This window comes from Chenopodium quinoa, unplaced genomic scaffold (genome assembly GCF_001683475.1).
Source record: "Chenopodium quinoa cultivar QQ74 unplaced genomic scaffold, ASM168347v1, whole genome shotgun sequence".
Taxonomy (NCBI): domain Eukaryota; kingdom Viridiplantae; phylum Streptophyta; class Magnoliopsida; order Caryophyllales; family Amaranthaceae; genus Chenopodium; species Chenopodium quinoa.
The window spans coordinates 3,364,584-3,381,081 of NW_018743691.1; the positions used below are offsets into that span (position 1 = coordinate 3,364,584).

A 16,498-nucleotide genomic window follows, 5' to 3' on the forward strand; every position below is an offset into this window, starting at 1 on the left:
ACCGTATGATTAAGAGTTTGTTCTGATTAACTAGACTTAATTGAACTAAACTGAATTTATTGTAGCTGAACTGAACTGAATTAAACTGAACTGAAAATTTTATGAGAGAAGGAAATTAAAAACTAAACTGAAAATAAGGTGAAGAGAACGGGCCCTAACTGACTGAACACGATGACATTAGTAACTCCTAAAGTCCTAATCGACCAAGTAATCCTTGACTGACAGAGTAACCGATTAAGTAACCTCTGATCAATTACCCTCATCCACAAGATGTGACCATCCACATATGAAACTTTAATTTGTTGTTGTCCTTATAAAAGATAATTAATAAAAATATAAAATATGTATTTTATTTTTTGATTGTCGTCTATCATGTATGTCACAAATTCTTATATGTGGTTGGCCACATGGTGTGATTTGTTGTTATGGGGTTATTTCGTTAGTGTTATAAGAGTAACTCGATTAGTGTTACAAGGGCTAATTTGTCAGTATAATAGGGGTTATGCAATTGATACGTGTTTTAGGTGTTAATTATTCGGTTAGTATTACAGGAGTTAATCAATCAGTATCATATGAATTACTTTGTTCTATTAATACTAAGCGGAGCCGCACACAAAATGCATTCAGCATATTTTTCGGGTGAGCAACTATTATTTACTTTTTACTTATTGATTGTCTATCACTTTAGGTGATTATGGACAAACATGTTCGCAAAAAACTAATTTAACTATAAATTTACGGATCAAAACAGGGCTGTGAAAAGAATTTGAACAGTTGTCTTCTTTGATTGTCCAATCGTAAAAAATACCATTAAATGAGATCAAATCTCTGTAACGCCGGTTACCATGAAATATTCAAAGATCTATGCGAATTACTCTACCTTAATATTGTTCTAGAAATTTTGTATAAAATCCCTAATCATCAAATTTTGAAATAATATTTGGACACAATTAGTCTTCTAATCATTAGGGCCCTACTTTTGTTTGGAAATTTATATATCAAAATATGACAATGAAAAATAACTACTATATTATTTTGAAAAATTTGAAAATTATCACCATCTATAGTAGTCAAAATTGACATTATTACTACAAAAGAAGTCCTTCGCGTAGGGTTTGAAAAGTCCCTCTCCCAGGGTTCGTCGTTTTTTCCTTCGTTTGTCGACCTTCGATTCCCTGGATTTCCTCAATTACGTCTCTCTTGTTTGTTTTTGTTTCCCCAATTTCAATCTCTATATTCCTGCGGTTTCTTTTTGTTAGTCAGAATTCCTTTTTTTGATCTTCTCTTTGGCCGCCTTTCAGTCTGAGGGGTTCAAGGGAGAAATTGTGTGGTTTAGTTCGAATTATCAAAGGATGGAGAATGCTTTTCACTATATGGTAACAGCGGTGGTTGCATTGCAACCCCGTGAATATTAATGATTGGCCTATCGTGGAACTGTCGGGGGTTGGGGAGCCCTCGTGCAGAGAATGCGCTCAAGGGTGTAATTCAGCTCGAACATCCCCATTTCGCCTTTCTCTTCGAGACGAAGTTAAAAGGAAAAGAATGGGAGAGTATTAGAAGGAAGCTAAATTTTGAGCACTTCTTATGTGTTGATTGTAGTGGGGCAGGAATACATAGAAGTGGTGGCTTGGCTTGTTTTGGAAGGATGAAATAGACCTCACTTTGAGGTCTTCATCTTTGAATCATATGGACTTCACATTGAAACAAGATGATAGTAGTGTGTGGCGCCTAACTAGAATCTACGGCTTTCATGAGGAAGGGATAAAACATGAGACTTGGAAGCTTTTAGAAAATCTGGGAGAAGGGAATGTGTCACCATGGTTATGCTTCGGAGATTTCAATTGTACTCTGATGCATTGCGAAAAACAGGGTGGTAATCCCAAAAACCAGAACGAAATTGATGGCTTTCGAGAGTCAATGAACAATTGTCACCTTAGGGATTTACATTTTGTAGGTCCTTCCTTTACGTGGAGCAATAACCGAGCTGATGATGAAAACATTCAAGAGAGACTGGATCGTTTTGTCGCTACGGAGGATTGGATCAAATTATTCCCCTGCTCAATGGTTGAACATCTGCCTCGCCGCAAGTGAGACCATGTTCCTCTTAAAATTACCATTCAAAAACAATTGGTAATTCACAGGAAAAAGAAGAAAAGAAGGAGGGGTTTTAAATTTGAAAAGGAGTGGCTCCGTGACGATGAATATGGTAACATTATCTCGGAGGCATGGAATTTGGATCCGGATAGCAATGTGAAGCAGAAAATTGAAGCGTGTTCTGCCAGGTTGCGCTCATGGAGCTCAAATAAATCAATTGATTTTACCGAGGAGATTAAGTGCCGTAGAGAAAGAATGGCAGCCTTAATGAACCTTGAGCCAACAGATGACAACATTGCAGAAATGAAAGAAATTGACAAGGAGATTGATGAGCTAGAGGGGAGAGAAGAAGCATACTAGGCACAACGGAGTCGCCAAGATTGGCTCCGTGATGGTGATAAAAATACAACTTTCTTTCATAAAAAGGCTAAGGAGAGGCGACATAGAAATACTATCAAGGGTGTTTTTGATGATGGTGGGAATTGGATGAAAGATGAGAATGAGATTGAGGCAGTTTTTGAGAGTTACTTCAAGTCACTTTTCTCCTCGGACGGCAATGTTGATATGCAACAGGTTCTTGATGCGGTTGATGTTCGTGTATCTGAGGATATGAATGCAATGCTGACACAGGGATACACAAGGGAAGAAGTAACCCATGCTCTTAAACAAATGCATCCTACGAAGGCCCCGGGCCCCGACGGTATGCCTGCTCGATTTTATAAAAAAAATTTGGAATACAGTATGTGATGATGTGGTTTCTCACGTGCTTGATATTTTGAACAACAATGATCCAATTGATACTATTAATCATACCCACATTGTTCTTATTCCCAAGAAGAAAGAGTGTGACTCCACTAAGGATTATCGGCCCATTAGCTTATGCAATGTCCTCTATAAGCTTGTGTCAAAAGTGTTATCAAATAGACTTAAGGGAATTCTTCCTGACATTATTAGCGAGAATCAAAGTGCCTTTGTGCCGGGGCGATTGATAACTGATAATGTTCTTGTGGCATATAAGATGTTTCATTTCCTCCGAAAAAAGAAGTCTGGAATCCGTGGTTACATAGCTTTGAAACTTGACATGATTAAGGCTTACGATAGAGTGGAGTGGAGTTTTGTTGAGGGAATGATGAAAAAATTGGGTTTCGACCATAACTTTGTGTCATTGATCATGAGATGCCTGTCAACAGTTTCGTACTTGATTCTGATTAATGGCTTTCCCTCTTCAAAATTCGTGCCAAATAGGGGACTTCGCCAAGGCGACCCTATTTCCCCCTTTTTATTCTTAATATATGCTGAAGGATTTTCCGCTCTCCTTCAGAAGGCCGAGCAAAATCGGTTGATTCATGGGGTAAAACTTGGTAGGAATGTTGAACCTATCTCCCATTTGTTTTTTGCCGATGATAGTTTGCTCTTCACTAGAGCAAATGATATTGAGGTAGAGGCGATCCTTGACATCCTCACCACATATGAGCTTGCTTCAGGTCAGAAGATCAATTTGGAAAAATCAGAGGTATCCTTTAGTCGTAATGTTAGTACCAATATGCAGGAAACACTTTAATCAAAGTTGAACTTTACAAAAGTTGAAAGACATGAAAAATATATTGGTCTCCCTACTTATATAGGTAGATCCAAGAAAATTGTTTTCCAAGTGATCCAAGATCGAGTATGGAAAAAGGTCAAGGGGTGGAAAGAGGTACCTATCAAGAGCAGGACGTGAAATCCTTCTAAAATCAGTGGCCCAAGCAATCCCGACGTATGCTATGAAATGTTTCAAACTCCCGAACTCCGCCATAAATAACATCAATGCAGTTTGCCGTGATTTTTGGTGAGGGAAAAAGGATAGAGAGAAGAAGTTAGTGATGATAAGTTGGGGAAAAATGTGCAAGGCAAAGAAGGAGGGGGGTCTTGGTCTTAGAGATATGAAGGCCTTCAACATGGCTTTGCTTGCAAAGCAATGTTGGAGGATTATAGAGAATCCTACCTCCCTGGCAGCTAGAGTTCTTAAGGGGAAATATTTCCCTCGATCCTCATTTTGGGACGCCAAACTCCCTCCATCGGCAAGCTACATTTGGAGATCCATTTTGAGTGCTAGAAACCTGGTGAAAGAAGGTTCGAGGTGGGTAATAGGGAATGGCAGATCTGTGAAAATTTGGGGTGACAATTGGGTTGATGGTTTACCTGGCTCTCGGCTTTTATCTCCTCCAAACTCTGAAGAAATGCAAAATTTGTTGGTTGTTGTATGGATTGAAACGAATGAAGAAGGAATGAAGTTCTGGAATGTAGGACAAGTTTTATCAGAAATTGAGTATCAGGATATCTCCAATATTAGGCTGGCCCAAAGTGAACAGGATGACTTTTTACAATGGCATGGAACAAAAAATGGTGAGTTCTCTGTTCGCTCCGCTTATCATTTTGAAATGCAACGTAGTAAGTCATTTGTGGGATCCTCTCATGGTGATGTAAACGCTCAAATTTGGAAGAAAATTTGGGAAGCGAAGGTCCCTCCTAAGGTGAAATCAGTGCTATGACGTGCATTGAGAAAAGGGTTGTCTGTTCGAGAGGAACTGTGCAAAAGGGGGATGCAAATTGACCCTATTTGTCCACGTTGCGGAGAGGATCATGAATCCTTAATGCACATGGCTGCCCTATGCCCTGAAAGTCAGATTATATGGAAGCTCTCACCTTTGAGACTTGACACTAGAGGTTGGGAAATGGCATCTGTTGAGGAGTGGTGTTGCGATATGGCGAAGAAACTCTCTTGTGGAAACAGTTGGGAATTATTCTTAATGTTCTGGTGGAAGATTTGGGAGGTGCGTAACTTGTGGCTGTTCGAGAAGAAGAAGTTGGAGGCCCCTATGGTATGTGCGAAGACCCTTAGTCTCCTTGGTGAGTATGAGGCGGCGGCTATGCGTGAGTCTAGTGTGGTACATCATGAGGAAAATGGGGATAACCATTGTTGGAAGGCGCCGCCCCCTAACAAATTCACTTTAAACACTGATGCTGCTCTCTCTAAAGACGGAAAAATCGGTCTGGGAATGGTTATGCGTGACCACCTCGGTGATGTTATGATGGCTGGTGGTAGGGCTGTCACGGGTGTTTGGAGTGCCTGCAATGCTGAAGCTGAAGCTATGCTTTTTGGTCTTCGATATGCGTTTGATGCTGGGCTGAGGAGGCTGCTGGTTTCATCTGATTGCTTGAACCTCATCAATATGCTGCTGTCCAAAAATAGGGAAAGAACTCCCACCCAACTGCTCGTGGATGATATTTTGTATGCTGCTAGTTTGTGTGACTTTTGTACTTTTAATTTTCAGCCTGGAACTTGTAATAAGGTGGCCCACTCCATAGCTAAATACTCCCTTACTTTGTCTGGTGAGCAACTATGGATGGAAGATTGTCCACCTCTTTCTTTACCCTTTGTTATCTCTGACAAAGTGGCCTTAATATAATCATCTCTTGCGGTTTGTGTCAAAAAAAAAAAAAAAAAAATTGACATTACCACCTCGAGTTTTTTTTTAAATAAAAAAAAAAAATCTTACCACCTAGTTTTTTCCAAAACTTTTTAAACTCCCACCAGTTTTACAAATGACGTCAGCATGGGTCCCACTTTTGCGTTTTCCCTCTCTTTCCCTCGAATTCCCTTAGACCCGGACCCATATCCGTTTACCTGTTCTTAAATTTTCCTATTAAAAAAAAATTAAAATTGTTGGTTTTATATTAAAAATGTTGATGATGTTAGTAGTGATAAAAATTAGTCCTTTCAAGAGATGAATTATGGATGCTCATATCGGATACATCATCGTTGTTTTTTCACTTGCTCATTTGTAATATCGTACTTTTTTCGTTGTTTATAATATTTATTTTAAAATGTAAGTGTATAAGTTATTGGTTACTTTGTGTTTTTAGATTAGTTGTAAAACTTTAATTTAAGTTGAACTTAATAACCCCCAACGAAAGTTTGAAATGCATTTTGTGACCCAAACATTACATTTTTTGCAAAATATTAAGAAAAATATATTGGACCCGTTTTGGACTCGGATCCAGACCTGGATATGTTGTACCCGTCGGATCTGGATATGGGTCTCCATTTTCCAGATCCGAGGGATCCGGGTCAAATCTGGATCCTAGATACAAAAACAGATCTGGATCCGCGTCCATCTCGACCCAGTCCAAATCCGACCCGTTGCCATCTCTAATTACGAGTATATACTTCATTAATAGGTAAATCATTTATTCTCAAATCATCAACTCCTTTCATATTTATTTAAGTGTTAAATTGATCATACTCTGTTAATTGTTATTTGCATGCAACTTTGAATTTTTTTTTATATTTCGAAAATTGTGCCCTAGTTGCAGATAATTTATTAAGATTTATAAAATGTTGATCGGTTTAAAATGTAGTACTGTATAACTCTTAATTAAAAAAAAAAGTAATAGTCTCTAAACTAATGCTGACTAGACTAAGTCCGGACTAAAAGTACACAAATACAAAAATTAAGGGACCGTATTTATGCTTTCTAAAAAAAAAAAGTCAACCATGACTCCTGAGTCCATAAGCAGCTCATCCCGCTCTGTTGCAGATAACAAAACATGAACTCATAGAACAACACTACATTATAACAACACAATTGCACCCATGGCCAAGATCAGCAGATGACAGCACAGTTGCACCCGCGACCATGAGCAATCCGACCAGGTCCGATGCAATTTCTTCCCGCTGGAGATGCCATTAGCAATATCGAGTTCATTTGGTTTCTCTAGGCATGGCTTGTACGAGTCCATATTGCTAAAAAGAACTAGATTTTTCTTCGCGCATTCATTAAAAGCAGAAGTGTTGAACGTAGTCGGTCGATCTTTACAAACTCCACCAAGTGTGCCCTCAGCCTTGCATGTTTCATCACATTTTTTGTTGTCATTACATTCTCCTTGGAAATTTTTACTTGTTTTGGGACACACATCTGCACATACGCCCAAAATTTGACCATGCAAGTTCAAAAGTGAGTATCAAAATTAGGATTACATAACAATTTTAATTATGTACATCTTATTCAAATTTTAATTTCACAACATTTATTCAACTAACCTTAATAAACAAATTACAACGTATGTATCTCAATTTTTTGTATAGTTGTTTCTGCCAAATTAGATAGATAGAGATGAATCAAATAATACCCTGTACATGAATACGATTTTATGTATGAATCACAATATGCGATAGTGGTGCAAAAGTTATGATACAAATGAAGCATGACTTTTACGAGTATAAATTTTGAAGATCGAAACATTGTTGCGTGATCAAGATACTTATCAATAACATCCTACACATATGTATCTACAATAATAATAGTACTACATTACCTTGAGAAGTTGCAGTCACCAAAAGCAATCCAAGAGTAACAGCAAACATAATGGTGCTGAATTTAGCCATTATTGTTACAATAACACAAAAGAATGTACGTAATTTTGCCCCAAAAACTTAATGATTTGTTTGGTACTTTGTTTTTGATACAAAATGTCAATACTTAAATACACAACAATTCTGCCTTGCCGACTGCCGGGCCGGCCTTATATTATACACTTATCAATTTATGGTAGGCAAGAACATATATAGTACTCCGTATATATTTATGATTGTATTCTAGGCAACAACTTACATAATTTAATTTCCCATTTTTATAGGAAAAAAATTACTGTACAATATTTTTATTTGTCCATAAATCCTAGATAGGTTACATTCCTCCATTTGTACATGATCTTAACTGGACAAATTGCTTTTGAAATTAAAAGAGGACAAAAGCCTAATAAGATACTTCCTCTGTTATTTTTACTTAACCTGTTTCTTTTATCACGCTTGTCAATGCAAAACTTAAACAGTCAATAATTTTAATTCTCCATAATTAAAAAATATAAAAGTTATATATTCTGATAATACTTATTGAGACGAATTCAAAATGATCCAACATAGATATATTTTTCCTTACATATTATTCACAAAATACGGTCGAAGAAGGGGTGGTGAATAGTGTAAAAGTCAAAGCGGGTCAAGTAAAAAAGAACGGAGGAAGTATAAGCTAGCTATATACATTTTAGGGAGATGCATGACATATCGAAAAATTTGCTCTTTTGGATGGTAACTGAATGTAGGAACATTATGGACATCCCCTATCTGGAAGATCGTTCTAATTAAGCTAGTACAGTACTTCATTCATTTCTCATAATAATTTGATGACCCATTTTTCTCCCAGTCTAATAAGCTAAGCATTCACAAGACATTTTGCTAGGTGGCTCATACGCCGGTCAGACGGACAAAGCTATACTAGTATATTACAGTTGAATCTAAAAATGAATATCAACTAGTTTAATTAGTTAAAAAAACTGGGGTTGTATCCGAAACTTTAGGTCGAATCCCTTCTACGACACTTAGCTATCTTGCTGCTCTCTTTACGGAAAAAATAATAAATTATTGCAAGTCAAAAGTCTTTATTTATAAGTTTAAACGAGTCAAACTTCAAGTTACAAGTTAGAATCGTTTACCAATTTAAACAAGCTTAATATTTTTTTTTCCTCGGAGGATGGCAACCACTAAAGTGCTTGATTAGATGATTTTTGACAACTAACCCCAAATAAATGATTAAGCAAAACGTGCTGGCTACTTGTTGTGTCATAAATTAGTAAACTTGTCTATATATTAGTGCGCGCTGCCAACAAATCATTCGTTCATATTATATGAGAGGCCTTATGTTGGGGAATAAATTTCTTTGAGAGAAGGCCTGACCATCAATCCCAAAAGATTGTCATAACATATGCTCCGTAGTACTCCAATGCTTAATTGTTGCAATAATTATTTTATAGTGGTCATTTCATCATTTGATATATGACCACCATATTATTTCATATAAAAAATAAAGTAATTTAATAACGACATCAACAACAAGATACAATTCTTTGGAGTTACAAATTCATATAAATTTATTAACCAACACATGTTAACTGCACTTCAATCTTTATCAAGCAAATTCAAACATTTAATAATAATCACTACCATACATGTTCATTTAGACCTCACACACTAAAATAGATGACAAATTAGGATCAGAAGCTCCAGTAATTCTAGCACCATATGCTTTAGCTTGTAACAATATATTCAGAGCCTTTTCTGATATCACTTCACCTGGAATCATAACCGGAACGCCCGGTGGATAAGGACATATCAGCTCGCCGCAGACCTTCCCAAGGGTGTCTTTTATATCTACCTTCTTTTTCTTAGCAAAAAATGCTTCCCTAGGAGTAAGTTTAATTTCAATATCAACGAATGGTTGTATTGCAGCGCGCTCAATCCCCTGCTTCTTAGCCTTCCTGCAGGACGATGACAGGTTCAAAAACCCCGTGATAAGTCTAGTAACATGCTCTTTACGGCTTCCTGGAGTAAACAAAAATGTAATGGCACGCGATCCAGTTAAAACCGGGACTACCCTTTGGTCCTTGAATAAGAAGTCCTTTGCTTCATAGCCAGAAACATTAAGATCATGTACACCAACAGTCACTCTTAAGGGGTCTGTGTTAGGAAAATCAAGGACTGATATGCCTGGAATTTGTTTCAGCGCGGTTTTAGCTTCTTTTGCTAGCTGAATCGCGTTGTCAAAGACAATTTCCGGGTTTTCTTTTAACTGAGCTGCAGTAGCATCAAGTGAGGCTAGAAGCAGAAAACTTGGGCTAGTACTCTGAAGAATCTGAAGGCATCTGTTGATTTTTTCCTTGTCAACTAGTAAACTTTGTGATACATGTAACATTGATGATTGAGTGAGTGACATCAACACTTTGTGAGTTGATTGCACAACTACATCGGCGCCTTGTTGAAGAGCTGAAACCGGAAGCTGTGGATGAAAGCCGAAGTGTGCCCCATGAGCTTCATCTACAATCAAAGGTATACCCCGTGAATGACACAATGCAGCTATATCTTTTACATTACTGCAGATTCCATTGTATGTTGGGGAAGTAATGAAAACTGCAGCTGGTTTTCGGCCTTCAATCTCCAATTCCTTGATTGCCCTTTCCACCTTTCATAAGAATTATACAGGGTATCCCATAAGTACTTTTGTTATATATAAAAAGATCAGGTCAGATAAGCGCTAATAAGTTCAGATAAGAAAATATCGAGGTGTACCAATGATCAATTTCGATATGAACATACCTCTGACAGAGAGACTGAAGTTGCAGCATCCCAGTGAGAATCATAATCAGGGAATATATACTTAGGAACAGCTCCACACAAGAACAATGCAGAGATTGATGATATATGACAGTTTCGAGGCAGAATCAACGTATCCCCGGGATTGCAAGTACCCATAATAGCTGCAAGAACACCACAAGTTGAACCTCCTAGAAGAAACCAAGTCTTTGATGCACCAAACACCCCTGCTGCTTGCTTCTCTGCTTCTAAAATCGGGCTTTCCGGGGTAAACTGGCCGTCGATTTCTCCCAAGTCGTAGTGGAAGGGAAGTTCACCGATGAGTCGAGTTAACGTTGATGGAGCTGCAAGTCCTAAATTATGTCCTGGAAATTGGAAACTTGCATAGTTTTCTTGGATTGCATTTTCAAGTGCTGAAACTAATGGAGTGATCTTTTGTTCTTTTGGTATCTCAATTGGGTAAGTCATCAAATCATTGTTCGAAGTTGGCCATGTTTTCGCATTTTGGTGTTCATCTTGGTTAGTTCTACTTAGTTCAAGATCGTTACTTTCCTGCAATAAGATGTTTATAGCAAAATTCAGATAAATTTCTAACTAATAATGAAACATACAGTTTCTCTTAATTGATGATTTGGGTTATATTTTATGTAACTTAACAATCATTTACATACTTACTCGCAGTAATAATTTATTGTGATTTGTAATAAAAAGAATTCACCAATTTTTTTTACAAAATTGTCATTGGAGTAAATTTTTTTTACCAAACAGTGTTAGGGGTCATTTTTTTTATATACCAATTTAGTTAATTGGCCATCACTTGATGGTTTTTTTTTTTTTTTCAAAAAAAAGTCTTTTAATCCTTAATTTATTAGTCAATAAATCAATGTACAAATTAAGCACTATATATCACTAGTCACAATCAAATGATTACAATGGCTACTAAATTATTGTAATCATTGTAAAACTATCCCTTAGTTTTGAACACCAAACCTCAATAAATAAAATTTTGATACATGAACATCTTAACTAGAAATAACCCATGCTCTATTAATCCATACAGATATATATAAATACATATTGGAGGGGAAAAAAATCTTCTGTCCCACTTTTCATGTCTCATTTGTATTTCGCTTATTAAAAAAAACAAATCTCTAAACTAAAAAAATAAAATAACAATAATAATTATTATTATTCACAGTAGCGCCTTAAGCAAAGCCCAAATTTCACATTAATTAATGATTAAAATATGCTTACAAATGCAATTTAAAATTATTATTACTAGTAGATTAATCTCAAGACATCAATGTTTTTGTATTAAAAAAGAGAGAAGATCAAATCCAAAATGCGAGATAAGACTACACGAGTATGTAATACTCCGTAATACTGATCATATTTAATGTTTATGTACTCGGTAAAGTTGATTTGATCTAATTTCATTTTCTAGTTGCGTCGTCCCATTAAAGTCCATATTAATTATTTAATTTCCACGTGCTTCCCTATTGTGTGGTCAAAATTATTATTTTTCCATTTTTTTTAATTATCATTGTGGATGTTTAGGGGTAAACACCATTTGCCTAAATTATTTGACTTAATGTACACCTAAGAAAATAATACGATTATGTGAGGTCATAATAAATTAATTTCAAAATATATTTTCCAAAGAAAGCATAATACCTTGTAGGGTCACATTTTGCCACTAAGAAAAAGAACCGATAGTCATAGAGGGGAATAGTTAGCAATGTTACATCCTATTTATTTAATGTATGTTTGATAACTTTGTGTGTTGTTAATGCCGAACTTTAATTAATTTTTAATAACTTTAAAAGTATACTAAAGTAAATATATTTTTATTGAAAAAAAAAACAATGTGATGTGTCAAAAAAACAATGTGATGTTAGGAATTATTTATGAATTTAACAAGAACGAACTTGCATGATTATTATTCTTTAATTACAAACAATTAAAGACGGCCATACTAAAAGATGTGAATAGTGAGAAAGTATTTTTGTACTCCATAATATCTAAGATTATTTTAACTTACGCTTCCTTCTACAAACAAAGGGTATCTGTTATAATTTTTTTTTTCTTATCATTATCTCACTTAGCAAATCAAGAATAATAAATGTCATGCATGTTCGTTATAAAGTAATCTAGTCTATAGCTAGCTATAGAAAATTAGCTTAACTAAATTACACACATCTAACTTATAATTAAATGATAGATAATATATGCAGAATATATATATATATATATATATATATATATATATATATATATATATATATATATATATATATATATATATATATATATATATATATATATATATATACTCGATCCTATCATGAGATTCAATAAATGTTTAGGTGTTTTTTTTTTTTTTTTTTTTTGAAGATTTATGTCCAAAAATGCATGCATGTACAATGTGTGTGATAGAAATTTAGGTGCCTTTTTTTGAAGATTCAAGCACGCATTATATATTTATATTAGGTGCATTCTTTTGAAGATTTATTTCTAAAAATACATGCATGTAAAATAATGGGTCAATTGACCATATTGGTATATAAGTTAACACCCTTATGACATATTGGTATATAAGTTATTGCCGGCGACATATTGGTATATAAATTAACAAATTGTGACATTTACCCCTATTTTTTCTTCGGATGAAAGAGCGTGTTGTATACTTCAAAAATTTGTTTTAATTACTTTTGCAATCTTATTTATTATCATAATATACTTATTCAGCACCAAATAATAATTTTTCCCTCTTCCCTTCCAATACAATAACTTTAATAAATAAATCAAACGATAAAACCCCAAAGAACTAATAAACAATAAACAAAATCTCAATATTAATTATTTAATTTCAAAACCAATTACTAGTAGACGCTAACTTTCATTATTACTTCATTTGTTTAATTATACCCTCAATTTTGTAAATCAACAATATAATAAGAAAATATATATATATGAGTTTTTTTTTTAAAAAAAAAAAAAAAAAAAACAGAAGAATCTACCCTTGTAATGCTTCAATGACTAATGCCCTCAATACATTCAAGCTTATATCCCTTTGCTCAAGCTTTCCTATTCGTTTTCCTCTAGCTTCTCTCTCATCACTTTTGGGCTTTCAACTTTTTTTTTTGGATTTTTACTTCATAATTTTTTTAAATTAATATAAAAAGTAGAGAAAAGTAAAAAAAAAAAAAAAAAAAAAAAAAAAAACAAAATGTCAAATAAAAATTATTTGCACTAAAATTAAGCGCGTGTCATACGCATATCCTCCGAAGAGGGGGTAAATGTCGCAATTTGTTGACTTATATAACAATATGTCGCCACATGTTAATTTTTATACCAATATGTCGTCGGCAATAACTTTTATACCAATCTGTCACAAGGGTGTTAACTTTTATACCAATATGGTCAATTGGCCTAAAATAATGTGTGAGAGATATATAGGAGTAGAATTTGCTTACAAAATGAGGTGACGAGGATGAAGAAGAGAGAGAAGCATTTGCCATTGTCATTGCCATTTTTGTTTGTCAAAAGCAAAAACTAGCTTTTTTTTTTTTTTTTTTTGACAAGAAGCAAAAACTAGCTGAAACACTTGGGTTTTTATTTGTTTAAGTATTAAGAGAAGGGAGAGAGGGTCAAATTTATATGCAAACTATAACGCAAGAAAATACAATTGTTAAAGAATTACTTCATTTGACTACTATATTGCCAGCACAAATTCATGTACATACTTTATTGTCTGCATCACTACATGCATCACGTTATAGTAAATATTGATGATACTATTGGCTCCAAGAAATATTTGTACAATAGTACCAGTCTCTAGTCGATCTATTTCAAATTAATGATGTTTGATCTATGTATATAAAGTAATATTTAAAATAAATAAAAAGAAAGAAAGAAAATCTAACGTAAGGAATGAGATCAACAATATTAAATGTCAAAAACTAACTATAATAAAATCTAAATTTTTTGAAAAACTACCTACTAAAAAGTGTTGTAAAAAACTATATATTTAATAAAAGATAAAATAATGTTCAAAATACTATTAATAACCGGTTTCAATTGTTGACCTGATTTTTCGGAATTGACTCACACCATGACGAAACTACCCTCCAGCCCCCAAACCACCACCTCTTAGGCTCTTACCCCAAATACCAAGCCACGTACAATCCTTTATTTTAAGCTTTTATAGTAACTTAAAATAATTAAATATATACTTGATAAGCCAGAAACTCTAATGTTATGCTTAATTCAACTTGTTTAAGTTGATATTTGCTTATTCAGTATTGTGTTATTTTATTTGCATTTAGTTTTTCTTAAATATCTTTAATTGTGTTATTACAAAATTATAGACTTCCATATTTGAAAAGATATTTTTTTCATTGAAACCATATTTGGAAAGATATTAATGGCTTCTCATTCGATATGTTATTTCTATTTTTATTTTTTTTAATGGATTAGTGTACATATAAGATCAAATTTGCAAACTACATCAAACCAAGTCATATCTAATCAGAAAATTTTAGATCATAATGTAAATGGAGCAAAATAAAAATAAATCATCAATTTTTTAAAAATTAAAAAAAAATGATTTATGAAGAGGAAAGAAAAACTTGCCTTAGAAAGAGAAATCACCCTTAAGCTTCTATCCTTGGTTGAGGAGCTCATACGAGAAAAACCAGAGCCCAACTTCTGTTCCAAAGAAGGAAGAAAGAAATTATTATGAGATAAAGATCTAACGAAGCAAAAGCATGGACTTAAACAGCATAATTTTAAAATTACGAATTTCTTAAATGATTATATAAAGAAGTTATAATTATAAAAGTATACTATTCCGTTCATTACACTACAAAAACTATATCCCTTCTAGTGTACATTTTGCCACTAAGAAAAGGAATTGAGAGAGATAGTTTGCAATGTACTTCCTTCATTTAGCTTATTTAATTTATTGTATATTGTATTATAATAATAAGTTAATAACTTTGCTTGTTTGTTAATGCACAATTTATTCCTTATTTATAAATTTTTTTTTTTTTTTAGGCCATTCCTTATTTATAATTACATATGAAGTATAAGTTTAAATTATAAATAATAGATATTAACTAATACATATTAATATGAATCTATCATGACAAGAACTTTATTAAATTACATGATTATGATTTTCCTAATATACGAATACACATTAAAGAGCTAAAGATGTGAATAATGCTATACTGAAGTAAATATGGGGCAACTAAAATAATTTTTAAAAAATTAGCATCAAAAAATTAACCAAAGAATATATATTTTTGCACATTTATATAATATTTATATAGGATTTATATAGGATTCCCTAACTTACCCCCAACTCATATATGAAACAATTGTATCTGTTTTTTTTATCATTATCTCACTTAGCAAATCAAAAATAATAAATAATGTCAACAATCTATATTTATACGAGTCTAGGCTAACCATATTACACACTTCTAGCTTAGAATAAAGTGGTAGACAATATTATATGCAAAATACTTGATCTCTATCATGACTCATGAGATTTTAAGCATGCACTATATATAAGGTACATTCTTTTGAAGATTCATTTCTGCAATGTGTGTGAGAGATAAATAGGAATAGAAATTGCTTACAAAATAAGGTGATGACGATGAAGAAGAGAGGAAAGCAATTGCCATCGTCATTGCCATTTTTGTTTGTTTAAAGCAAAAACTAGGTAAATTGCTCCTCTCTCTATTTCTTTCACACTTGCTCTTTACTATTTGTTAGCTTATGTAGAGAAAAGGGAAAGGGTCAAATTTATACACAAACTAGATCACAAGCAAATACTATTGTTAAAGATTTATTTGATTATTATATTACCTACACATGCATATTCATGTACATACTATATTGTCTACATGTATCACGTTGTAGTAAATGTTGATGATATTATTGGCTCCTACAAAAATTAGAAATAGACTATTTAGTATTTACTACCTGTCACTAGATGGTTTGTTTCAAATTAATGATGTATGATTCACTTAAGGAATGAAATCAACAATATTAGAATTGTTTGCTAAATTTTTCTAAATCTGTTCTTTTACTAGTATCTGTGTCTCGTTTGTTTTTTAAGTAGTATTTGTCTCATTTGTTTTTTGAATGGTCACTATTGCATATCTTTGGTGGGCAACAATATGTCTAGCTAGACATGCTTAATTT

General features: G+C 33.6%; 3 protein-coding genes across 3 annotated transcripts; 2 read left to right on the top strand and 1 right to left on the bottom strand.

Moving 5' to 3' along the window:
• Positions 1 to 1,686: 1,686 nt before the first annotated feature.
• Positions 1,687 to 2,454, top strand: LOC110683896. Its single transcript, XM_021860302.1, has 2 exons — positions 1,687 to 2,087; positions 2,142 to 2,454. Exons 1-2 carry the CDS (start codon positions 1,687 to 1,689, stop codon positions 2,452 to 2,454), a joined length of 714 nt encoding a protein of 237 aa, XP_021715994.1.
• A 2,279-nt stretch (positions 2,455 to 4,733) lies between these two features.
• On the top strand, positions 4,734 to 5,543 carry LOC110683897. The gene has a single exon (XM_021860303.1). It carries the CDS (start codon positions 4,734 to 4,736, stop codon positions 5,541 to 5,543), a length of 810 nt encoding a protein of 269 aa, XP_021715995.1.
• A 3,474-nt stretch (positions 5,544 to 9,017) lies between these two features.
• Positions 9,018 to 13,815, bottom strand: LOC110683898 (arginine decarboxylase-like). Its single transcript, XM_021860304.1, has 4 exons — positions 13,759 to 13,815; positions 13,638 to 13,670; positions 10,286 to 10,834; positions 9,018 to 10,151 (listed from the first exon to the last, which is right to left on the bottom strand). The coding sequence occupies exons 1-4, from the start codon at positions 13,813 to 13,815 to the stop codon at positions 9,150 to 9,152; spliced, it is 1,641 nt and encodes a 546-aa protein (XP_021715996.1). The 3' UTR covers positions 9,018 to 9,149.
• Positions 13,816 to 16,498: the final 2,683 nt, after the last annotated feature.